The sequence below is a fragment of the Camponotus vicinus genome, unplaced genomic scaffold, assembly GCF_025532165.1.
Source record: "Camponotus vicinus isolate PSW18456_S1 unplaced genomic scaffold, iyCamVici1.0 SCAF_3, whole genome shotgun sequence".
NCBI lineage: Eukaryota > Metazoa > Arthropoda > Insecta > Hymenoptera > Formicidae > Camponotus > Camponotus vicinus.
Genome location: NW_028141967.1, coordinates 23,207,388 through 23,234,289, shown reverse-complemented (window position 1 = coordinate 23,234,289; position 26,902 = coordinate 23,207,388). Strand labels below are relative to the sequence as shown.

Here is a 26,902-nt window from a genome sequence, read left to right as displayed (position 1 = left end):
CTCGTCTTCACCACACTGAAGCAATCGATAGCATATTAGTCTCTTATAGTGCATTAAAATATAGCTGTCTAAGAGTTGCAAGTGCGAGTATAATCTTACAATAGAAATTTCCTCTCAACACGCATAAAAACATATTGTCAGATTTATTTCGAAAAATTCGAGGCTCATTTATATAAATGTATCAAAGAAGTAAAAAAGATGAAGGACTTTTATAGGTCGGACATATAACTTTGTCAAATCGCATAATTAAAAAAAAAGCGTTGCAATAATCACGCAATTTAAACACCTTGAATAACAAACTTTATTTACATTCGTATTTTAATACGTCCATTATACCGAAACCACAATGCATTCAAGTATTGATGGGACATCGTCCCACGATCCAATATTGCGAATAATAACTTGTCGTATTCACGCACAAAAACACACGCGCGCGCACACACACACGTACATACAGATACTCTAACAATTTATCCGCAAATCCCGTTGCGTTTCTCATTAATTTAAAATCATCGACACAACGTCATAGAAATTCTATCGCCCTTCGATACCGATCACAAGTTAATTCGGCGTCAAATGTAATCGTTAATGTCAATTAACGTTTCAACGTCGTTTCCATTCTATCGGGGATTACGCGCTGTTCGACCGATTATTCGAAATGCGATCCCACGTCAAACGTCCCAAGGATACATTTCTACGCGCATACACTTAGGCAAATAATATAAAAATAATTCCGAGATACACATTCTAACACCTCGTATAATCGGAATAATTTCTTATTTAATTGGCAGATCGCAACTCTCTCTTGATTATCGAGTGGATCAACATCACCATGTCGGAAAGAGCATATTGCAGCCGCGATGGAAAAAGAAATCGACTACACATGTGAATAATCGATCTAAAATACCGTAATTTTTATTTTATTTTTTAATATATTCATATTCCATAAAAGAGAGATATAAATATTAATTATTATAATAATTATTAATTATTTCTCACTTTTCATACATGTGCATGGAGACCAACGCGTTCAAAACTCTTAAAATTTCAAACTTAGGACATCGTGATCCTTGGTCCACTCTATATTTTATATCGTCTCGAATTTTTTTCTTTTACGCGTTCTTTCCTTTCACCTCTTTCTCTCCCCCCCTTTTTTTTGTTTTCATATATAGTTTATCTTCACAGACTAATCTGTGACATATTAGGCACAGGGGAAATCCTGATTACCAAAATGATTCTCACAAGTACAAGAAGAAGGATGAGATATATTCTAGTCTCCGGAACTTTTTAGCCAGAGAGCGACATTTCCTCGCGTCCAAAATCGAAAGCACAATCGATATTCTAGCAAGGCATCGAGATTATGTGTAAAAAATAACTCTCCGTCTCTAAGCGCGTTCGAATCTTAAAGGTATATTCTCTCTACTCGATGTATTCCTTACACGTATAAGGAAATAAGTTTGTTTTTCTCTCTCTAGCTAATTTTACACGTCTTACGAGCACTCTCGCCGTTCCATGGACACTATATAATTTTTTTTTCCTTCGAAAAAGTTCTACCTATAGTTTACAATGCGCACGCGATTATAATATACAACGATTTCTACAAGTTTGATCTCGCCGAACGATATATTTTATTATTCGTTTGAGGGAACATTATTACATCCTCGTAATGAAAATCGATAATCGTATCGAAATGCCGGATTAATCGATACATATCGGTTTCAATTAACGCCATTCCTTCAATAAAGCTAACCGCAGCGAGAATCGACTCAATTTATACAATCGTTTATATATATGATCGTGATACGTTTATTTTCTTATACTGATGGTCGAATATTCGGCGCAATACCGGCGTTTGCCAAGCTAAATATCGTTTTTAATAGCGCCAGTTATTGTTATAAATTAGTTCGGTTCTTAATCGATTTTTTTAAACAATGATAAACATCAAATTGAAATTTGTTTACGGGGATTTGACAAGATGTTTGGAGAAATTGAGAGAGATAATCTCTTTCTTGTTATATAATGGAAACGATAATATTGAAAATAAAAATTAGAAACGTGATATAATCTGCACTATTCGATATTTATATCGTTTAGTTATCGACGAATGCTCGAAATAATAATGAGCAAACAACGATCTATACATCCAACCAGTCTTTTTATTAATCAAAAACACACACACACACACACTCTCTATTATGTCGGGTGTTCATCTCGAATACTGCTTTCTCTTTCTCTCTTTTTCACTATACAATTTCTGGATATTTTTAACACAACGCGATGCATTTGTATTGATAATCAGAAGTATTTGTCCAAGTTTTTTGATAGGAACCAAATTCGTGTGTGAATTGTACAAAGAAGGAAAGTATTGTCATAAATTTGGCACAGAGGAGCTAGTCGCATATATATGTGTGTCTGGGTGCGTGCATACGTGTACGCTAATGCACCTGTGTATATACCTTGAAATACTTCACCGGGCAGTACATGCTTAGAAATTCTCCTGCGGCGCGACCCGACTATTAAACACACGAAAAAAAAAATAAAAATTTTTTTGCATATTTTCTTCCTTAATATTATCGTTATTCGAGTATATGTACTCTAGCCTGTACACACACTTATACATCACACAAGAGTATAGACATCATACAGGATTTGATGCTTCAAGTCTTAAGCTTGTCTTTTATGAAAATTCATCGTCTATCAACCCAAGAGTTTTCTCTTAAACGATACGCAAGCAATGGAATAATTTCTCGGTTTCTATTCATATAACGAGAAAACTAAATATCTCAAAAGAATCTTCATGTCTTGGAGTATTGGTGATGCTTATTTATGTATTGATTTGTGAAATTCTGCTGCAATTAATAACATTTTACTCAAGTTTGCATTCTTTTAAATATGAGTGTGCGTGATCGACGTTTTAATAACTCTAATAATTATGAATCTATGAAAATGATAATTATTGATATTATAATATTATACGGGTTTCGTGTGCCACGCACCAAGGATATTACTTACATCGCGAAATTATAAACATATCGAAATAAATTGCAAAAAAACGTATATTTCATTCTAGAAAACACAAGTTCTATCACACTTTGAACAGAAATAAAAAAACTGTTATTAGTTTATAAGATAAATCGGCAAAAACTATAACTTAAAAAATTAATAATCATTTAATTCGTATAACGAATTCGTACGAGAGCTACAATCATATGGTGAAATAATAAGAATAATAATATATAATAACGATAATAAAATAATTATTATAGCTGAAATAATAATATATTAAGAATAATAAAAATGGTAATATAAAGACACTCTTGATGATAGCTCTCTATACAATCTTAGCTTAAGTCTGTCTCAAACAAAGACAGACAGGACCTTCTTAAATAAATTGGGACAATTTACAGAGAATCTTATCATCTATCCAAATTAAAATTGCGTTGTTGTAATTGTCACGAATCGTAATAACACTTTCTTGAAGAATATCTAATCACAATGTGTAAAAATATGAGCGATTAGCGCTGGTATATCTAATTTTACAGCTTAAGTGCACGTAAGTGTATAAACGCGGTAAAACGATCTGGTGACAGTGATTTCCCTCCAATTTCTCTTCTCATTATTATATGATAAACGCGTTTCTATGGTTTCTCTTTTTACAAACTTTTAAACACAGAGAATTGGACAAATCAAATGTCATCAGATTTTCCAATAATATATATTATATTTAATGTGTGTACTTATATATATCACTTAAGAAGAATAGGAGAGAAGAAGAGAAGCAAATACCCGAATATAGTTTGACAATTCCGAATCGAAAAACGACTGCTTCGACTAATGAAACAGCTAATTCATTGGACTAAAGTTTGTAACACTGTGCGAGTATATCACATAATTACACCTGATTTTCTCCGCTCTACTAATTGTAAGAGAACTCTTTTGAATTATCGTTCCTATTATATAAGAATAATGACTTTATTACGATCGAGAAACGGTTGCAAATTTGCGCGAATACGTTACACACATTGAAAGGGAATACGTAACACACGGGGAGACTTCAAATAGAAAATATAATCGGATTTACAAGCCACTCCAGAAACATTCAACTGGTGGACGTGACTTGCGAGACCGTAGTAAAGGGCGTCACTTGGTACAGGAAACACCTGTTGCATACTCTCACGGGTTTCGTATGCCCGTATCGAGGCAGTGGGACATTGTTGCTGCTGCAACGACCGCAAAACACTTTACCGCAGTTTCGGCAATGGTGCCTACGTCGCACGACCGTGAATCCCGCCTGGCAAGCCATGCATCTTGGCGCATCATTGTCCGGCACCCAAGCGGGTGCTCTCTCGACGCATTCCTCTCCTCTCTCGGTGACAGGAGAAGCTGTAGAAACGAAAGAAAACGAACATGTCAATTGCAGTTGTATAATTATGAGCCGAATGAAAAATATGTCGGGGAGTATTATATTTTTAGGAAGAGAAGCTTGATAAATTTTGTTTAAATATGAGTCTATCCATCCGAAAAGAAAAATAAAATTTTAATCAAAAGTCAAATAGAATTGAGATGTGAACATATTTATACAAATTTATATACAAGATTCAAAGTTTACAATGTAAGACTATGAAAAATGTTTCTAGATATTAACGGATGGACACAGACTTGTATGCAAACTCTTAAGCGAAATCACATGAGTGAAGAAATAAATATATCCGTACTTCGATCATGTGTCAATGCGGTTTCCTCCACGTCTTCGTATTCGGGTAATGGTTCTTGGCGTTCGTGAATACTTTCCGTCTCTGTCGTGTCGTTTGGTACGACTGTCGATTGATTCGTGGAAGCTGAACTTTCATCTTTCGATCCTTCGGTATCCTCTACTATTTGACTACTATTCATGAGAAAAACACATTTCAAAATATTTCGCAAATCCGACGCGAAGTTTGTTTGCAACTGATCCGCCACGCCCGCTATGCAAACGAAGAGGCGATGGACTAGATCTTCCGAAGATCTGGAAACATATTAATATAGTCATAATAATATATTATTCTATTTTGAAAATATTTTCTTCCAGCTGAAAATCGGAACAAGAAAGATACAGTAAAAAATATGATAGGAGAAATAACGAAAAACAAAAATGTTGACAGAAGGTCAAGTATTATAAACGCGTTCAAAACAAATTATCAAATTCTTGTCGCTAATATTTAAGAAATATGACGGACGTCTTGAGCCAAGAGACTAATTCAAAGCATAATGACATTAGTATACATACGTAATGTACATAACTTATACATAACGACTGCGCGAAAACAAAGTAACAATGTATTCTCTTACCGAAATTTGGCTCTGATTTGATTTCTATTTGCGATTTCAGCGGCTTGCATCGCCAGTGCAATCTCCTCGTCATCTTGGCAGTCGCTATGAAACTCGCTGGTTTCCGAACTCGAATCACAACAGCTCGAACAACTGGAACTCGATGCTACTACGTTGGTCTTGTAGCTCAGAGATTGATCGGAGTTTCGTACACCGGATATCGTCGACGTATTAACCAGTCTCATCGCCCGCATGGATCTCTGCGAATTATCCCTTGCATGACGAATTGCTGCGTTCGACAGCGTAGTCGCAGTTGCAACGGTCTCCGTTGGAAGACCACTCTTGTCCGTTCTCGGGCCTAGTCCATCATTCATCATGAGACTATTGGAACTTCCATTTCCTCGTTTTCTCTTAGTAGACTCCGTGCGTGCGTACTTGTCTCGTTCATGCTTCTCTTTCTTGTCGACGTCTCTCCTCTTCATCCTCGCGATCTGCTCGGACTTTGATCTTCTATGATCCAACAACTTTCTGCTCTGCGGCGATGAGTTTCTGTTCGTGCAGTGCGTTCCCAGATTGCAACAGCGTTGTCCGGAGCTCGGGGTGCTGCGCGATTCGAAATGATGAAGCCTCGGGCTCATGTGTGGACTGTGACTACCGAAATTCGGCATCTGCCTGGTACTTTGCAAGTTGACACCAAGGTTGGTCAAACGTGGATTTAAACCTCGATCCGTGGAATTCGATCTGGAGCTTTCGGTGCTCGTGGCCGATCGCACGATCTGCAGATGTCTTTTTTCAGCATCTCTTCTGCCGTGATAGGTCCTCTGTGTATTTCGGTCCACTAATCTGTGCTGATGTCGCCGTCGCTGCCTCTCGTCCCGCGTCTTCTTCGTCGCTGTTTTATCCTGCGCATATTTCTCGATCTTTTTGCCAATCTCGTCGATACTACGAGAAGTGGACGGGCAATTTTCGCATTTTAGATCTCCCCAAAATTCTTTCCTGGAGCTCGACGCATCGATATTCAAATTGAGATTTTCCCAATTCTCGGAATAGTTTATTTGAAAGGTGGACTGATTGGAATCACAGAGGGTTAATTGGCCATTGCCGTATGCTACACCGATGAATTCCTCGTTAGTGCCGTCGAAATTCGACGATATTCGTGGAATGTTTTTCCCATCTAGTTCCCCGTGTCCGTTCGGGTGCAAACCAGATACCTCGATTGAGTGATCTAACGCTGTCTTGTTAGCGCCTCTCGTGCTGCAAACGCATGAGTTTACGGGATTTTTTCTTTTCGGTGAGCTCATATTGGAACAAGAGTAACTAGTGTTCTCCTGCGTATCTTCTTCATCCGAGGCGCCGCATCCCTCTCTCTGGATCTCGTTGGCGAAGGTCTTCTTCTCTTCCGGGCTCTTGTCGTACAAGCTAGTGTTCTCGGATGATATTACCGTACATATGCCGGAATCCGTTTGTTCCGAAATCTCATTCTGGCATTCGCTCGAGTCCAGCAAAAGATTCGAGAGAGTTTTATTCGCCTCCGAAATGAGTCTCTTAGAATCTAGATCGGGTAAAGAGTTGTCAGGTATGTGCGCGGCCTCACCGTCCATGGTACTTTCGCGAGTGACTTGGTTAAGCAAATACTGCGTTTGCGGTATCTCTATATTATCAGAGCATCCCTCAAGTATGTGAGATATGTCGGGAGTGATGATAAAGTTTCCCTCATTCCGCGTGTCGCCGACGATATTCGCGGAAGCGCTACTTCCCGCTACATCCAATCTCACAATGTCACTTCGCGCTATCGAATCGCAACTTTCGCTGGTATTATTTTCGCTATTATAAACCGAATCACAATCATGAGGAAACCGTTCGTTATCACACAACGCGTCGGAGAGCTCGCGTCTACATTGCACTCGTTCACCGACACTTTCTCCATTACTTTGTCGCGTCTTTTCGCCGCTATTACACATTACCTTATTATCACACCCATCCGAGGATATGTTTAAGTCTTCGCGCCGAGTTTCCTCGCCGTTTTTCTGTTTTCTACGCTTCTCTCTATCCTGTTCGCGTTTTTTGATCGGCGACTGATCGACTTTCGAATCGCCTTCGTTCAACGATTGAACTGCATCACTCGCTATCTCGTCCATATTATTACCCGTATTTTTTGTCACAGTGTAAAAATCAATGATGAACTCTTTGCAATTCGGATAACCAGTATAAAAATCATGAACATATTCCTCCAAATCTGGTATGTCCTGACACGTTGATTTCGTTGATTGTGTGATCGAACTGGATGGCTCCTCGTTCGAGCATAATAGCTTCTCCAACATGTATAATTCGCGATTATTTAACGTCCATAATAATTCTCTTATCTTGAGAAGAAGAGTCTGAAAATAAATCATATTTCTTTGTCAAGAGTGGAAATTGAAAATAATAGTAATTAAACTTGAAGATAAACGTGACTCTTGTCACTCTTGATAAATTACAATCATAGTAGTAATTGTCAAGTCTCTTACCCTGAACGGTCTAAACATCTCGCTTATAGTATCGGACGAATTGAGGCACAACGGTCCTCCGGGTGGCGCCAAGAGTCCCGACACAATAGCCAATCGTGGAATAGTAAACATTAAAGCCGGCTCATAATTGTCTACATCAGCTTGGTCCAACAAACCGCGCTCAAGCGCTCTCTGTAAAGTCTCTGAGAACAGCACACATACAAGTTCCTGCTGCTCGTATTCCTTTGTCGATTTCACCGGTACCATCGCGCCGACATAACACAGCTCAAACTCGGCAAAGAGTCGGTCAAAGATCTTCAACGACTCGATGAGCTTCTCCAAGGATGGCTCGAGAGGATTTTGCGTCTGAAGAAAAAGATGTTATTAATTATTCACGAAATTCCGAATAGTGTTATTAATAATTATCTTCTGTTCATGCAGAAAATTCCATCGCTATTTTATTTCGCATTGTATATATCCTTGGAATACCAGAATAGCAATTGACCGGCAACTTACTACGTTTGATATGATATGAATATACAAATTTCTTACTCGCGTATTCATAAGCACCTTCAAATTCATGTGGCCTTTAAGCGCGTGCTCTCTCAGCAGGTTCCTAACAATCTCCAACGACTTGGTGAGAGCTTTCGCCAACGGCCTCATGGTCGAGCTCTCGGCTTCCCGGTTCATGATCGACGAGCCGGCTGCCAGACATTCCGCGCCGAACCAAAGCTGCCCGGCCAGATTCTCCTGCATCACGTCATCGGGAAACTTCACCCTGAAGTCCCGATTGGCGCGACTCTCGGGTATCAGCTCATCCATGATCTGATTACAAATGGTCAGCACCTTGTCCTGACATTGTCGCAGTTGATTCACCAGCGTCGTGCATCTCTCCGGCTCCTGTCGACCGTCGAAGGAGTCCAGTTCGCAGGCGACTGCGTTCAAGGACTCATCGGCGTAAAAGAATTGAGCCAGCAGACTTGTGTCGTCCCTCTGCAACGATAGAGAAAAGGAACGTCAAGTTAGAAAATATTTGGACAAAGAGTATTTAATTTAGTGAGGAAAGATTGACCGCTAGATTCGCTCGCGAGATTGGTTCGCATTTTTTCTCGGTCACGTGAAAAGATAGGTGATCTCCCACCCACGTTCTTGCGTGCGAGGGATAAAAGTTCACGCTTGCGATATTTATAAACAAACGAGCACTCGTGTCTGAACAATGAGATTGATCGTGTTTACGTCATAAAGAAAGAGGGTCGAACCCACGTCACAATTAAAGGGCGCGACGACAAGAGCTACCGTGTTATTCTCCCTGGATAGGACCGTATCATCGATGTATGACGTTGAGCGACATATAGGGTAAAGGGTTCGGTTTGGATTTAATCGTTTGCGCGGTTAAAATTTTTTCCATCGACCTTTACACGTAACGGAAACAGTGACGTCAATATCGTCGACGTAAGGTGCGTTGAAGCGTATATAAAAGCGTTACAAATTATTAGGAAATTATTATACAGCGCAATATTGTAGCGTGGTACTTCAAGATGGATCTAACATTTTACAATCGATATACTGGGTGTCTCTTAATGAGTGCGAAAAATTTTAGGAGATGATTCTTTGTCGAAAATTAAGGGGGTTTTTCATATAAACATTAAAAAATTCTAATAAAAAATTGAATAGGGGTTGCTAATTTCATCCCCTTATGACAATACGGGAGGCTGAAAAAAATATTAATAAATAACCTTTTTATTAGTAGAAAATATCCACTTAATTTCATTTCTTTAACTTGATCTAAATTTGAGAAAAAAATAAAAATCTAATTTTTACCCCCATTTTTGGAGGAGTGTAACTCCACAGGGAGGGATGTAGGAGTATATGTTTATATGAAAAATCCCCCTTAATTTTCGACAAGGAATCATCTCCTAAAATTTTTCGCACTTATTAAAAAACACCCTGTATAGATCGCAATCGCGATGACCGCGTAAGCTGTGAATGGCATTCACATCGTATCGATGGCCCGCATTTTCGCAACAAAGCGGTGAACCGACTAAAAAAATCGCTCGTTTCGAGGAAATCTAGCGCTTCAAATCCGATTACGACGGAATCCGATCCGAAAGATGCGATTGTCAACATTTCAATCTGTTAAAAAATCAGCTGATTTAGAGAGAGAGAGAGAGAGAAAGATTACATAAGTAATAGTTTACGTAAAAGGTGCAATAGAGAAGCCCACGAAGGAAATAATTTATTCGAAAAAATATTAGAGAAAGATAAGATTCGCAATTGCGAATTTTTGCATTGCGGATCATTGATCGTGCAAAGTTCAAACATGGAGTGTATTCTTGTCTTATCGATGCAGATAAGGTCTTATCTTATGGAAAATATATTTACGATAACACGAGAAAATATCGCTCTTCGCGTTATTAATTAAATTTTCGAGAGATAAGCCGAGGGGGCGGGGGTTTTTTTCCGCGAACTTGAAAAAAATAATCTCGTTCGAAGAAGGGTACAAGATTTTCAAAGAAGCCTTCGTGTCGCGCGTTTATCATTAATGTCAACTCATCTTGTGCGTGCTCGAAATAATGTAATAAGCTTTTCAAGCGCACGTAAATTCACACGCATGACACATATGACCGAGACTATATTTTTACCGCCGTACGGATGTACTCGTTACTATTCAATCACATTGTATTCGTTGAAAACACGTCGCGCTTGCGTGTGCAACGTGTGACAAATAAATCAGTTAACCTTTCGTATCGATATCGTATTTAACTAGACCACAATGTTGCGGCTCACGTACGAGTAAAAGGAAAAGGAAACTCTATACTCTATCTAACGAGGGGACATAACACACGCACATACGTCGTTCTCGTTTCACGAATCACAAAATGGTCATTTTGAGACGCGAAACCAAAATATTACACGATTATTCTGACGATGAATTTCACATTCGAGGAAGACGTAACACGTGGAATAATTTTCGTTTTCTCTCTTTGAAAAAATAAACACGAGAATAAGTTTCTCTTGAAATTCAAATTAATTGCAATCGAACGCGAGCGCAAGTTCCTTTCTTTTTTCCGCATCAACGATGAAAATGAGAAAAGTTGATGAAAGCGCGACGTATGAAGCTTTCACAGCTCTCGCTGTCCCACGAGAGCTTATCATTTGTTTAAAATATAAAAAGTAATGTAATCAAGCAATCTGCTGCTCTGGTAATTTTGTAGAAGCGCATCTCGCAAATAATATCATTACGGCGAACGCGTAGATATTCGAAGAGAGCTTGCAATTAAAATGTAAAATTTTAATATATAATATCAAGATTTAAATTTATTTACATTTATTACAATATTTAAAATATTACAAATATAAAATTGATGTAAAATAGATGCTTGTATATTTACGAGTGTATATATTTCCATCTTTGATGTTACATATGTACAAGGTTTTATCGGGATGTAGGATAAAATTACACACCGTGATGTAAAAATTTTATACCGTCGAGATATATAATTTAGTAACATTAAACGCGACATCATTAAATGACATCAGTCAATTTGTGAAACTGCACTCGACTTGTGCGAACGATATCGTTTACTCTGTCCATTCGTAGAGAGAGAGAGAGAGAGAGAGAGAGGCCACGAGTTTACGCAATCTTTCATTTATACGAATTTAAAAAAATGTATTTCCTCCTTCAAACTGATAAATTTAAATTACAAACATCGTTAAATATATCTACACTGAAAAAAAAATTCTGGGTAAATCTATGAGATGCATTTAGTAATGCATTTTTTGAAATATTTAGTTTTTATCATCAAGTATGATAATAATAACAAAATATTTAGTAATATTTATAAACATTTTCCAAAAATAGTTATAAATATTTTACGTTTAATTGAGTTCACTAAATATTAAAAATAATTAAATAATTTCGTCTTAATCACCTATACGTTTAGTTGAAACTATTTCACCACAGCGATGGGTAACATTTATCAAGTTTGGATTATTATAACCAAGCCTTTTTTTCAGTGTAGCGATGATATTCAAGTCGATCGTTACATCGCCTTACGCCACATCTTTTTTTATGCATTTAATCTAACGAGCAAGCGTATGTTTGTTGAATCATTTTTTTCACCTTGAGATATAGCGCTCGGCTCAAATATAGTTGCATTGAATTAGGATTGGAGATAATTCGCACCGTCTCTATGGCGCTTCTAGAAGCCGCGCTTTAGCGAATTAACTGTGGCCTATTTCGCAATCGCTGTCATCCGCTGTCATAAACCGCAATTTCGGATAAATCGTTCTCTCTCTCTCTCTCGTAAATATTTGGCGGTTTCGCTGTGAACACTCGACTGTTGGCGATTTTGATAGAAAGTTGCGTGTCTCAGCTGAATCTACGTTTAATTCTTCCTTAATTTCTTCTTTAATTCTTCCTTAATTCTTCTTTAATTCTTCCTTAATTTCTTCTTTAATTTTAATTCCTTTTCATTTAATTTTAATTTCAATTTAATTTTATTTCTATTTATATAATATTTATATAATCTAATTATATAATAAATAATAATAATAAATATAATTATATAATATAATTATATATTTATAATATTTATATAATATTTATATATATTTATATATATATTTATTTTATAATTTTATTTTTAATTTTAATTCTTCCTGTCAATTAAATCGGATTAAAATTTTGAAAAACGAACGCCTGTTCTATGCTAAATTATTTGCGGGAGGAATGTCGTAGAGACTGTCGAAGCGTGGTTTCGATCGCGTTTCCGAGAGACGCATCGGTCAATCAGACCGTGCGTTTCTCAGCCTCGTGTCATCGGATGCAAAAAAGAAAATGAATCGGGGCGCCGCCGTGACTCATCCCGAATATCGTTGACCTCCTTTTCGTTCACTACCCTATATCGTCCAATGTGTCTTTATTTCACGCATGTTCGCATCCCTTTCTTCTCATTTCTCTCGCACATGTGTACGTGCGCGCGCGCGCGCGCACGCGAGTTTTCCTCTTCCTGTCAAATGAGAGCGTGATCTATAGATCACCCTTATCGCGATATCTTTAACATTGAGAAACATCAGCGGAAAGTGACGTTGAACAGCTTAATGAAAAATCGGTTGAACCTGACAGTCCATTCAGTCTCTTCAAAGTAAAGCGCTTTATCACGAATGGCCTTTCTCCTCGACTATTAATCCTTAAAGGTCACGTATGGGTCGTTTTAATTCTATCGATATTTTAACAATAGAATATCTCGAAGGTCTTAATCGGTAAAAAAAGATTAAAATTTTTATCGCACACGCCATCATTTTCTACAGATATCGAGGAATATAAGTTCATTATTTGTAGATTTTTTTCGAGCACTTTGAGGTGGTTCAAACTACGACGAGACATTGCGATCAGAAGCAGAGCAAAAAGTGTGTCGTCTAATCTAATAGCGATGTGTCACGATTATTAACAGCCGCTTGACACGTACCTAACGAATCTCCGCTTACGTCTTCCGGAGAAATTTCTCCGTGGAAGATTTTATTCCCGCACGACGCGATCATTTCGATGCCCGCGCCCGAGGCGTTCACTTCGCGTGCGCGACTCCTCGGCTCTTTGTATCTCATTGAATTTCATCGATCCCTACTTTCGCGCGCGAATGTCCTCCAAGCGCCAAATCGGATCTGATCCGCGCGAAAATAAATGGCATACGTGCGAGAAATGCGCCACGCTAATTGTCGACAATTGATTCCGAAGGAGAGGATCACGGTGTCGAAAAGGCGCGCGTGATCTCTCGGTAAAAACAAATTCTAGGCAGCACGAATTCTCTCCTCGAAATATTATTCGCTCTTTTCGTCGAACGAATCTCCCATTGGAAATTCATTCGTCCGCGCGTGACACATGATATCGCGATACGACACGATGTCATATAATAGGCACATGTAACACGCTGCTGATACAAATACTTGAAACTCTAGCGAAGCGTGTCACTCCATCCTCCGGCATAAAATATTTCTCATTCTTCCTCTCGTCAATAAACCACTAATTAACTCGTAATATTGCAGACGCATTAATAAAACGACCTATCATTATGCACACATTACACATATAACACTTCCCGTATTCTAAAGTGCTTGTTCCCCACCGGTTGACGATGTTGTACAAGAGATAAAAGATTAATGAAAATAAGCGAGCGTTAGAGTCCCTCGGGCGGAATATTTTATTATAACAGTTTATTATAACAGTATTTTATTATAACAGTTTGACAGCTCGAGAGACACGAGGCGGTTTTTTTATTAATTCCACGCGATATATATAATTCCATTGAAAAATACATAGCGTGCAGGAATCGGGAAGAAAGTAGCTTGTATCGCGATATCGCGTACATTGTTATCGCTCTTCGGAATCTTATTTCAGCTCGCTGATAGATTGTCAACTCAACATATGGCGATATTATTGTAGCTTGTAATCGAGTCCCCGAAAATCTGACGTTTCTCCTGCGTATTCGCAGCGAACGACGAGGCTGGACTGAAAGATCATCGGGTACCTTGATGCGTTTCCAATCGCGCGTTTAGCGAGAAACGTGCCGTAATTCCGCGAATCCCGCGATACGTACGCGATGCCGTGCACGCGCGCATTCACACAGGTGTACGTACGTCGTACGTACGTCGTGTCGTGCGAAATTTTCACGAAACAGGTGGCAACAGCGCTCGGTGAAGTCAAGAGAGAGAGAGAGAGAAGGAAAAGGAACGAGTGCACGCGTTCGATCAGCGCGACGGAGCGCGAGGGGGAGAGAGACGGAGAGAGACGGGAAGGGAAAGAGAAAATGGACACTCTCTATTCCATACTAATGCGACGTGAAAGATACTCGCGAGAGTACGCGATGTAAATTTAAAGAAGGCAAAAATTCGAGGGTACATTAAAAAAAAAAACAAGCTAGAATGAAACGCAAAGACGTTGAAGCGCACGAGCGAGAGAGACAAAGAGAGAGAGAGAGAGAGAGAGAGGGAGAGTACGCGACAGACAGAGCGAGATGGAGACGACGAGGAGAGGATCGGGGACGAGAGAACGCGAGCAGAAGGTACGAGACGTGCTCACCTTAGGCCTGTAAAACCATTTTCTGATGGACTCCATCATATCGCGATTCCGCTGACGTCATCGGTGTGTATGCTGACGGAATCGTTGTCACTGCGCCCGTCGCGATCCAGACACTCGCGACACCGACATGTCGCGTTTCTCCGGAGTCACGTTACCCCGGAGGTTTGGGCGACGGGCTCGCGCGATTAACAAGCACAACCGCGATCACGACGGCGACAACCAAGACGACGACGACGACGACGACGACGGCGATGACGATGCGACACGGTCTATGCGTACCAGCATTGACGACAATCGCGACGATCGCGACGACGACGACGACGTTCGACGTTCGACGACGATGACCTCGCACAACGATCTGCCTACGTTGCTCACTCGCGGGAACGCATGTCGGTTGAAACGCGCGTTGGTAAAACTGAGGTGACAAGCGTGCGGGCAGAGCAGAGTGTCCGCAAAAAGACGCAGCTGTCTAACGCGCATGCGTCCAACGCGACAATCACGGAAAGATGAATCGACGCCGCGTACCGCCGCCTAGCGGTCCAACCTCTCAACTACGTGGATGCACGAGGATACCAATGAATCTTCTCTCTCTCTTTCTTCCTCCTTCTCTCCCTCTAGCTAACGAGATACCGACGAGGCGCTATTAATATAATTATTATTATTATTATATATATTATAATATTATATACATATATTATATATATTATTATTATATATATTATATATATTATTATATATATATTATATAATTATGTAATTATTATATTATATTATAATTAATTATATACATATGCAGTATGTCTGATTTAAGTGAATGATTATTAATTAATTATTTCGTAAAAATTAAAGATACGAAAAAATTGTTCAAACAAAAGTTGTTTGGTTACAAAGCGGACACAATATGGTGCAATTATTTTTTTTTGTGTGATTGGAGGAATTATTTTATAATTTTTTTGCATCTTTAATTTCCTACGAAATGATTAAGCGTATCCACTTAAATCAGACATAATTATTAATATAATTATTATATATATAATTACTATTGTATTATGTCATCTCGTCGATGATAACAATAACACTTTGCATTCTTGTAATTTTAGTGTAAATTCTAATCATAATTAATATAAATATAAATAGATATAAATTCTAGTATATATGTATGATAATTTTTATAATATACGGATGTTAAAAAAATTTTCATTACAAAGGAAAGATCAAACTTAAGTCTTGGATATTTCGAGGGTATTTTAGAGAATTATTTATTATCGACTGGAACTTTTACTAATTTTTAAATATTACGAAATAGTACTTGAAATAAAAAATATATAATTTGAATAAGCTTTATTATTAAGCTATGCTCTTATCAGTTATTAATGCATGATATAAAATAATTTTTTATACACTAATTAAAATTCTAGTTTTGGAATATCTAGTTTTGATTACAATCTACAAATTGTAATTATAATTATTGCTAAAATATATTATTTATACAAAGAATTCTGCCGAAATGTAAAATAGAGTTTCGTTCGATCGTTTTCAATCGATATCGTTTCAAACAAACACAAGATATATGCATAGAATTTTATTATTATGAATAAAAAAATATAAAACATTTTGTGCATAAACATAAAAAGTTTTTTTTAACATCTGCTCTTTTTTCAATACATTTTCTCCAATATCCTGCAAAGGATATCATAGGGTAATATATATATCGCTACACATAATTACTAAATCACTTAAAATAGTTATTTATTAACATGTCAAACCGTAGGTAGTCTACAAATTTGACGAAAGTTGAGTCAATTTTCGCACAATGTCAACTAATATTAATTACCGGTTATTAATAATTGGTCTTATTGTGCGTCGCCGTCTAAGAGCACGATAACTGTCTTTAGATCTGTCGATTGTTATTTCAAATTGTTACTCTAGCTTTTCTCTTGGAGCATATATAAAGCTCCTTCGCGGACAGATCAAGCACAGTTTCGCTAGGATCTTCTACGAGAACAACCAAGTTAATCAGCAACGACAAAGGATATTTCAATCAAGGTGCGCGCTTAATATCGCTTCTCGCTTTTAATATCGTAGTTAAATCGAGAATTATTAATTCAGAATCGACTCTGGATAAAAAATATTTCTAAGATAAATTTTCGAGATCTAGTTTCAAATGAGATTATTTTTTTTATATCTTTTTTATTCGCACATGTGTCGATTTTATATGGGAAATGCCTGATCTATTCGCGATGGTACACCGTATTTAAGTTGAGAATCTTTCTCTCTTATCGACGATTGATACAGTGGCAACTGATTACAATGGACGACGATACAGAATTCTGAAGAACACGAAACACAGAAATCCAAAGTCGTAACAGAGATGGTGCAGCGTTTAAAATTTTCAGATCAGATTAATCTCTCAATTCTATAATTTTATTTAAAGTCGATTATTAGAAATTAGAGTAATTTTTCTTTATTAAATGTATAATCTTTTCTCTAAAGATTCTATCGTAGTCACATTTGCTAGGATTAATAGAGGAGTGAAATTTCATTAACAAAAGGTATTTTTCTTCTCTAATTTTTATAGCATATCAATATGCTATAAAAAATTCATTAATCTTTTTAAAATGCTTATACGTAATAATTAATATTTGTCTTGATTTTTAAAGAAAGGAGAGCCACATAACGTTATTTATCATTAGTCATATTTAAACGAAGACAATTTGCTACGCAAACGTTTTAAACAAAAGAATTCAGTCGTCCCTATCGCAAATTATAGATTCGCATATCGTGGGAAAGCTCGAATAATCATATACGGATAATAGAAGTATCAATAGAGAAAATGATACATAATGAACAGATAGACTTACGGGAAAACGTAGGAGAGAAACGGAACAATCGAGTTGTGGAGCTAATGGATTACGAAACGTACGACAAATTGCCCGGCAGCGTGAAATGGAAAATCCACGATACAACTTCAACGCGGCGAAATAAATTGTTTCTTTGGCATTTTCCAATTCCGTTCCCGCGCGCTCTAATATCATGAAAAAATTCCACGTGCTGAAAATAATTAAATTCGCCACCGCCCGTAATAAATCTTGCTTAATCAATTAATTTTCAACGCGCGAAAAATGTCCATTCCTTTAATCGATCGCTGTCTCGCACATCAAAGTCGAAAGAGCGATAGATGCGTATCGATCAATTTCGCGAACAGCATCCAATTCTCTTATCCGGCAAGTCCTGTTTTCTGATATCGTAAAGAGAAATAATTATGCAAATGAGTGTGTGTATTTGCGAAAAATTGCACGTGGAAAATAATCGCTCGATAACCGTGTGTCTCGCGTCGAGCAATTTTCCAAGTTGTCTTCGGAAATCTGTCTCCTCTCTCTCTTATTTTGCTACAAATTAAACATCGCTTAATATTATTGGTAAACGCGCGATGCATCGTGTGTTTACTGGCGTGTTTCTCGCAGCGACTCGGACGCTTCATCCCTATGCAACCGAGATGCCGGTCACGTCTCTTATCCGCTCGGACACTTAGTAGCACTTACGCTTATCTTAATGACCAGGGACGCGCTCGTAGCGTTAATGGTCCTCTTAAAATTAGCACGCGGAACAAAGCCGAGCGCGGGCCCTGAAAATTTTCGAAAATTATACGCGTCGGTGCAATAAAAACGCATTTTTTTATTATACTGTAATAACTATGGGGATTTAAAAAAGAGACTAACGTACAGCTCGCAAGAATTTTACGGTTATTCTTACAATAGTCTAGATAAATTCGATATCGTCATGTTTTTAAATGCTTGTAAATTCGTGTACAAGTGAAGAGATATGAATAAATAATTTATCGAATAATTTTTGATCGACGAATAATCTGAATGATAAAAGAAAACAATCGCGATGAAGCATATCGTTCTGCCGTAACGCTTGCGTCATCGTCAGTCGATTGGCGTTCTATCAAAAATAATATCCCCCCCGAAAAAAGCGAGCAACATAAACTCGCGATCGCGCAATTTTAAGTTGCACGGATCGTTGCCTCGACAAGTCTATCGTGACTTAGTTATAGGCCTATTGTTTTTCCCTTGCCTTCGTTCTATGCTGAAAATACGAGCCAAGACTTCCTCTTCTTTCGCTGCTCTTGTGGGCAAAACGAAATTCGATTGCATTTACGATCGCAAGAGATTCCATAAGCTCATCTTGAAGCGACGCTAACACGTTGCAGGAAGATTTCCTTCCGATATTAGAAAAATTGTAATTATCGCGGTCAATCAAGCCGCTTCTCTCTCTCTCGCTTGTCTCCGATAATAATGGATAGCCTGCATAAAATCCAATCAGCTGCGAATCGGCAAAAAGTAAGTAGGTAAAAGATATAGGACTGCTTTAATAATATCCATCGAATTATTCGAGCGCGTCACTCATGGCAAGTTACCGCGGTAATTAACGTTTGAAAGTCATTAGTCGCGTGTCTTTGAGAGCTGCCAATAAGCTCCGAATCGCTCGCCCTTGCGCAATTATTTAACCTACTGATACGGCGAGTGTTTAAGGGAAGAGAAACGATCCACCGATATATCGATTGTCCTCCTTGCGTCTCTCATTTCTTCGTTTCCATCGTCCATGGAAGGAAGATGCCGTACTAGGTATTTTCCTTTTTTCAGATGACCCTCAGATGCATGTTGGTTCTCTTTGTCCTGTCGTTGGTCGTAAGCTGCGCGCTTTGCCAAACCTTCCAGTACAGTCGTGGGTGGACCAACGGCAAGCGATCCGATTTTCCGGCGGAAATCTCCACTCTAGGGGACGATCGTTTCAACAGCGGCGAGCTCAAGAGGCTGAAGATGCTGATATATGGAAGCGCCAACGAACAAGTAAATTTTAGAATAATGACTTATTGAGAAATTATTAAGTCATTAATTTTCTGTAAATCGTACGCAGATGAAATAAGGTATCGCGCATTTTTTTAATGATAAGATTCGGATAAATCTAATACCTTGTTTCCAGCCGCTGTTGATCCACTGCGATTTCGTGGACAAGCTGAGGAAACTCGCTCAAACGGATAATAATGCCCCTCAGCTGCGCCGGGAGAAGGCACCGAATGACGATAATTACTGAAACAGATACTCGTTGTATCGATCAGGATTGTTTGAAAGATATACTCGGCACGTAGACTTAGTCCAGAATAAATTATCACAATGATTGTAAAAATCTGTACCTGAAATAATTATCCACAATCATGAGAACATGTCCGAAAAATTATATCCTCACCAAAATTGTTGCGAAATGCTGGATCCTTGTCGAAGGATCCGTCTGGAAGAGAAGAGAAGTACGAACGACTGATAAATCGTGGAAGGTGTTGAAATGAAATTCATACGCTGTCGCGCGTTTTCTTCGTCGAGTCTCACCCGACTCGGTCGGTGACGGCTAATTAAGTTTCGCTCTCTTAATTGGACAGTCGGTCGGATAGAATAGATCGCGGACGATCGTCCGCGATGGGTACTCGACACGGGGGGGATTTTGTCTGTCAACGGAAGATGGAGTGAAACCGTGCCGAATAGAGACACCCGCTGAGTCCGTGGATTATCCCTACGGGCAACTTATCTCCCGCTGCGATACAGCACCCGCCGTTTTCCGAGAGTATCGGATGTTGGCGATAAGGATCGTTTGAGCGAAAACATAATAAACGGATTAATTTTTCATCGAACCTCGCGATTGATCCAACGCGATTCCCGTTTATTCGCGCGAATCTCGTCGTTGCACGAAAATACGAAAGCCTCGTCGATTTGGGAGACGTATCAACGTCGTGATAATCGGTATGTTCGATTATATATAGGACCGATGTCGATACGACCATCTTCGCGGCACTCAAGATTATTGCTCGACGACGCCGGGGAGCGTGTACGTAACTATTGCACACGGCTAATGCACTTAAAACTTAGCTGTTAATCAGAAACCAATTACAGGGGATGGGGAGGGGGTGGGGACGGGAACGAGACGAGTTTAATCGCATTAAATATTAAAACGTTCTGACGATACTTCGCGCGGTCCTCCCGTGTTATACCCGGTGTCTCCGTCGAGTCAGTCATCACGGGGGGGGCACAGTCGCACGTGTCGTTTGCTCCAGCCATTTTCCCATTTGTCTCGATACCCACGGGACGACCGACCAACTACCGTATTCTCCGAGCGAGTACTTTGCATCAGGAATCTTGGAGATCACGATGAGAGATCGCGATAATCGAATCGTTCCCCGACAGAGAACTTTTGCACGATGACGAACTTTATTGCCAAGAATTTTCATCGAATAGAATAGATTGCGAGATTTTTTTTAAAGATAATTTGTTAAAAAATTGATATAAAAATGTTCATTTGTATTCCGTATGCGTGGCTTCTCTGATCTAATAAAATGTCTCGTGAAATGATCATCGCGAAACATTATAAATAAGCGTCGCGAAATTATACGTTCGTATATTTTGCGGCGATAAAGCCTGATGGCCGGCAACTTGTACGGTCTCGTAAAATAGCGTCGATCGCGAAATATACAGCCTGTCGAGGAATAATGTAAAACTTGATGGAACCTCGTTGAATATACAAGTCATAACGTGAATGATGTACGATCCATTTCCGTGTGTCCCTCTCTCGCAAATATTTTGACATATATTCCATATATAAAATGTATGTATACAGGATGTTTCTTAACAAGTGCGAAAAATTTTAGGAGATGATTCTTTGTCGAAAATTAAGGGGGGTTTTTCATATAAACATATACTCCTACATTCCACCTTGTGGAGTTACACTCCTCCAAAAATGGGGGTAAAAGTTAAGTTTTTATTTTTTTCTCAAATTTGGAACAAATTAAAGAAGTGAAATTAGGATATTTTCTCCTAGTAAAAAGGTTATTTATTAATATTTTTTTCAGTCTCCCGTATTGTTACAAGGGGATGAAACTAGCAACCCCTATTTAATTTTTTATCAGAACTTTTTAATGTTTATATGAAAAACCCCCCTTAATTTTCGACAAAGAATCATCTCCTAAAATTATAAAGTCTTTAAGAATAGAGCAATATTACAACATGAAGTGAAAGATCAAAGCCTCTCTTGAATACATAAGGCATATTCAAATTTTCATCACAAGAATTGTTTCGTTTCTCGAAGTTGATGGAGGATTATTCTATTAATTACTTTTCAAAATTTTTCGCTCATCTGAGAAATTGAAACACACTCTTTCCGCACAGATACAAGCTGCGGAACGAATTTCTATTAGCGATAGAGAAGAGAGAAACGTCGGCGCGGTGAAAAGCGGTCCGACGGCTCTCCCCGGATATAAATACATAAAATCGGGCAATCATCCTAAATGGTCGCCTCGCTACCGGATCGGGAGCGGCTGTCGCCTTTTTCGTGCTGTCGTCTGTCGCCTGTCGTTTGTCGCGCGACAAGGGAGCGCGTAGTTCCAGCGCCTCGTAGTTGAAAACGAAAAAGCGCGGAACGACGGAAAAGCGTTTGACAAGTACAATTTCCGTCTCGGGCACGTCACGCTCGTTCGTTGCTTTTATTACTTTCGCTCGTGCCTCTCCTCCACCCTTCCCTCGCGAGGAGACACGTTAACGTTCGCCATATCGCTCCCAGGCGCATCGGGCGGGACGTTAATTTCCTTGACATAACGATAATATATTCGCTCGTTTATCGTCAAATTATTTTCAAGAGTTAAAAATATTTCTTGCTGAATATATCGTGCTCTACTTTTTTATTTTCTTCTTTCCCTCTTTTTGTTAAACGAGCGATCTACGTAAACGCGAACGCCATTATTCGCCCCCCAGCCTCCCAGTCGATGTCATCGATGATCCGAGAAGGAATAGACCTGATCGCCGTCCGTCTGGCGACGTCTAGCCGAAAAAAGTGACTTCGATCTTAACACGGTTCTCTCGCTTGTTCCCGCCGCAGCGAAACCGCAAACGATCGGAAATAGAGAGACTACTCTCCGCAAGAAATAGTTGCAGAGAGACCCGTTTTACCGGGCAGGAAATGAACGGTGCCTCTCGACACACTGTGTTTTAGGAAACGTTCACGAGGCACTTAACGGCCACGAAAATTGATCGGACACAGGAGGTCGATCATGATGCCACCCAACTGGACGTTCTCCGAAAAACGGAATCGGAGTACTTCCCTCGCCGGAAGATCGCCGGCAACATTTCTCTCCTTCTCGGAACAACGCATTATTGCTTATTAAGAGATATTTTTTTAATGAAATATTTTTTTTAGAATATTTTCGAATAAAAAAAATGCCTCTTTCCGATGGTAAATTTCGGCGAATTTTTCTCTTCGAAATTATCCGCGAGTCGTAGATATAATTGTCGCTATCTCGCGCGCAATAATCCCGGAAATATCTCGGGATATCCGACGAACACGCGTCGCGTTCGCGGATTTATTTTTCATCGGAACTATCAATTTCCATAAGCGCGACTCGTTGTTGCCGTCGCGAAATTGAGCCGCCATTCGACTATGCGGCGGTGAGAAAAAAAATATAGCGTTCTCTCTCCCTCTCCCTTTCTCTCTCTCTCTCCGTCTTTCGCTCTCTCCCTCTCTCTCTTTCTCTCGCGAAGCGCAATCACAATAAATTTTCTACGCTTCGTGTAAATATGGCAGCGCGCCGCTCATGATTTTATAAACGCGCCCCCGCGTGTGTCATGCGTGTGTGGGCGCGCGCACACATACACGTACGCACATACACACACACGCACGTATTGGCTCTGCAATGCGCGGATACGTGCCATACGGTACGGTATTCAAGAATGGCGATCAAACGGAGAACGATGTTATTAACATCGCTTCTATATTCTCCATGGACTCGTTTTATTGTTCCTCTCCGAGTGATCGCGTTGAAAGTTTCACCCCGACGTACCCCCGATTGCACCAAGAGATCGACGTGTTATTAACGAGTCTCTCAAGACGAGAGGTCTCTCGTTCCCACGATATCGCGCCGCGCGCACGAAATCAGATAACTCGACAAAGCGGATAATATTACACGCTCCCAGGAAATTAACGAGAGTGCGATATAAACTCGTTCTCCAATTAAGCGCGATGAATAATTTCATATGAATCGCGCTATTTACCGCGTGGAAATATCGTAAACATCGCCTTTGCAAAAGTACATATCGGCTCAAGGAAGAAAATAATTGTTAAACGTCACGTGTATCCGGGAGGGGGGGAGAGATATCTGGATTAGTTTTTAATTTGTGTTATTCCCCTCCCCCTGTCTTCTGCCCTCTGCCCCCTTCCCCCCCGATAACCACGCGAAGTAATGCCGAGGGTGGCGCGTGCGTGGCAGAGAGAGCGTGCACGAGAGCGTAGATTAATTTCCAGGGTGTGCGCCGATCCGGTCTCGGGGAGGGCACCAAGAGAGCGGTAAACGACATCAATAATTTGCATAATTTCGCGTCGATTTACGCGTGACTCGCGAGATTACCCCGAGATCCGCGCGCGCTTGTGTTTGGGACTTACAATTTTCTCGGAAAACGCTATCATTTACGTGTTCCATTGACGGCTGAGAGACTGATTACGCTTCGTTAGCTTAAGAAAACGCCAAACGATGAAGACGTTTAGTTGCAAAACATTGCCCGCTTGAAAACGCGCGAGTTCATTTAAGGCTAAAGAGAGAGAGAGAGAGAGAAAGGTATGTGTTTTCTCGAGGTTTTCGAGGGGAGAAAGAGAGACGTGAAAATCGCCCCGAGCACTTGTTTAACGTCATTACACAATGATACGTGAGAAAGGCGTGCCGTCATAGACTGCTAATATACGTCATAGATGTATATTAAGTGCCAATATTTTCGAATTCTGGATTTCCGAAAATTTGGCCGAGATTTTTAATCTTTTTTCAGCATCTTCACGTTGCGGTCAACGACTCGTTGTCGACGTTTCGGTCGCGATAGAGCCGCCTCGGATGTCTTGATACTCGGGACCTCGTAATTGGTCATCTCCTCTCTCTTTGCCCCTCCGTCGACGCAACATCTACGTTAAAAACCTAGAAATACCAGGTAAAGATCTCCGCTTTTGTGGGACGAGATTACAGGGCGCCGATGACGCGCCCGGTCCGATACCTGTCGGAAACGATTCACTCGCCAGCTCTTCGCGTTAAATGCCGGAAACACTTGGGATACTTCCGTCAAATATGCTCTTTAAGGAACATGTAGGCTTCGTCTGCTTTCAGACAGTCATTGGCTTGAGTCATTCGGTGAGCAATTTAGTCTTCAGTGAATAATCGTTCTAAAAAGTTTTAAGATGTTTTAATTTTTATCGAGTTAATTTTATATCGAGTAATGTGATGAAATTTTTTTTAATATACTATTATTATTTTATATTACTTTTATGCTATTATTATTTTATACTATTATTTTATACTATTATTATTTTTTTAGATAAATTAATTATTAAATTATTAATTTATTTTTTTAGAACAATTTTTTAGATTATTCGTAAAAAATTGTTTGGCAAGTTAGGTGACGTTTTTCCAAAATATACATATATTTCTAGGATATTAAATTTTTAATTCAATCGCGAAAACGTGCATCTTAGATTGTAAAAAATTGTTTGGCAAGTTAGGTGACGTTTTTCCAAAATATACATATATTTCTAGGATATTAAATTTTTAATTCAATCGCGAAAACGTGCATCTTAGATTGTAGATTGCACGCAGGTATAAAAAAAACGCAGATAATTCGTGATCCACGAGGACCTTCGTTCCTGATGTACCTTCGTTTGTCCCCAAATAATTGGGCGGGACGGCGCGCCGCATCTTCTCTGCAATTATAGGCAGTAAACGCAGCCACATCCGGCACACAGGGAACTCTAGGTAAAGCGGGATAATACTCCACGAGAAAAGACACCGATTAAGGCGATCGGAGAAAAAGGAGTCACGTCTTTGACAGAGAAGGGAAAAAGGTGCAAGCGAGAGGGACCAAGAGAGAGCGAGAGACAGAGCGAAAGAGAGAGAGATAAAGAGGGAGAGAGAAAAAAAAATGGAAAACTGACGGATGCGAAAGATCAAAATACTGCGATCGTATACGACAAGGTAGTCGTTTGAGGACTGAAATGACGGAAATCGAGCTTTCAAAGAAGATGTAGGCATTACGTTGACGTGGAGTAATGAGTTCTCGTTACACGATAACCCATCGCGATACTTTCTACGTATCTCTTAAATGAGGCAATTTGCACAAGTGCGTATCGATCTCGGCGAAGAAAATGAAACGTTGTTGTACCTCGTTCCGGGTATTTGTCGCGAAATGTGACATTGTACAAAATAATGAGATTGACGTAAGGAAAGCGTATAATTGCATCTTTAAAGAGGAAGCAAATACGTAAGCAGCTTCTAACTGCACCTGGGGAAAAAATAAGGTCATTAATCGATCCTACTATTTTTCGAGGCAATATATACTTTGATATTTTATATTTTATGTAACAGAATGTATTAAAATGTAAATTGTACAAATTGTCTCAAGTATCGATTTCTTAAGAATCTTACCTGAATACTTTTATACAGAATGAGAATCGATTTATGAAAGTTATATGATTTTATATTAAGAAATTTTTTGATCTCCTGTAAAAGAAATTGCCAAAAGCGTTACTTTGATATAAAAAACTTGTCGACTACCTTCCTTATCAATTTTTTTCATAAAAGCAACAAAGATATTTCAGATAAAAAATATTAATTCAATTATTCATCTCGCGATTCGAATTTTCTTGAACTTGAATTTTCTTGAACTTTTTCTTACTTTAAAGAAAAATGTTTGCGATAATTTTTAGCTTTTATACTTAAACAAAATTTATGGCAATCGATATGCGATGAAATTCAAGATACGCAAACATAAAAAAATCATTAGGATTGATAATTATCTATGTATCACGAAATGAATCGCTGGCTATTATTAAGTTAATGCTGAAATTATTACTAATTGTTCCTGCGGTCATAGACGTAATTCCGGGCTCTTCCCACGCAACCAGTGTCGGCACGGTCGTTCTCGAAAGGATGTTATAATTAGATAGCGAGGATTGTGTAGCA

General features: G+C 39.1%; 2 protein-coding genes across 6 annotated transcripts in view; one reads left to right on the top strand and one right to left on the bottom strand.

Moving 5' to 3' along the window:
* Window positions 1–20,096, top strand: part of Crz (corazonin) — a 71,450-nt gene extending 51,354 nt beyond the window's left edge. The window contains exons 1-3 of one of the 4 annotated variants that reach the window (XM_083094134.1): window positions 780–908; window positions 19,518–19,724; window positions 19,858–20,096. In XM_083094134.1, coding sequence (XP_082950260.1) covers window positions 19,518–19,724; window positions 19,858–19,968 — 318 coding nt within the window. In that variant the 5' untranslated portion in view covers window positions 780–908 and the 3' untranslated portion in view covers window positions 19,969–20,096. Of the gene's footprint in view, window positions 1–779; window positions 909–14,540; window positions 14,855–16,854; window positions 16,918–19,517; window positions 19,725–19,857 lie in introns of those variants that run through there. The other 3 variants (XM_083094131.1, XM_083094133.1, XM_083094132.1) reach the window with 3 other exon arrangements.
* Window positions 284–15,352, bottom strand: LOC145968556 (lateral signaling target protein 2 homolog). Of its 2 annotated transcripts, none has more exons than XM_083094113.1 (6): window positions 14,872–15,352; window positions 8,346–8,786; window positions 7,815–8,159; window positions 5,329–7,685; window positions 4,716–5,005; window positions 284–4,383 (listed from the first exon to the last, which is right to left on the bottom strand). In XM_083094113.1, exons 1-6 carry the CDS (start codon window positions 14,908–14,910, stop codon window positions 4,100–4,102), a joined length of 3,756 nt encoding a protein of 1,251 aa, XP_082950239.1. In that variant the 5' UTR covers window positions 14,911–15,352; the 3' UTR covers window positions 284–4,099. The 2 variants fall into 2 exon arrangements, with proteins under 2 accessions (XP_082950239.1, XP_082950240.1); XM_083094114.1 differs by having other exon boundaries at window positions 8,364–8,786.
* Window positions 20,097–26,902: the final 6,806 nt, after the last annotated feature.

Excerpts from the sequence above, each read along its gene's own strand:
- LOC145968556 (XM_083094113.1), bottom strand. The coding sequence starts at position 14,910 with ATGATGGAGTCCATCAGAAAATGGTTTTACAGGCCTAAG. Across the intron at positions 8,787-14,871 it reads AATGGTTTTACAGGCCTAAG|AGGGACGACACAAGTCTGCT; the intron begins GTGAGCACGTCT and ends CTATCGTTGCAG. Across the intron at positions 4,384-4,715 it reads CGCATTGACACATGATCGAA|CTTCTCCTGTCACCGAGAGA; the intron begins GTACGGATATAT and ends TCGTTTCTACAG.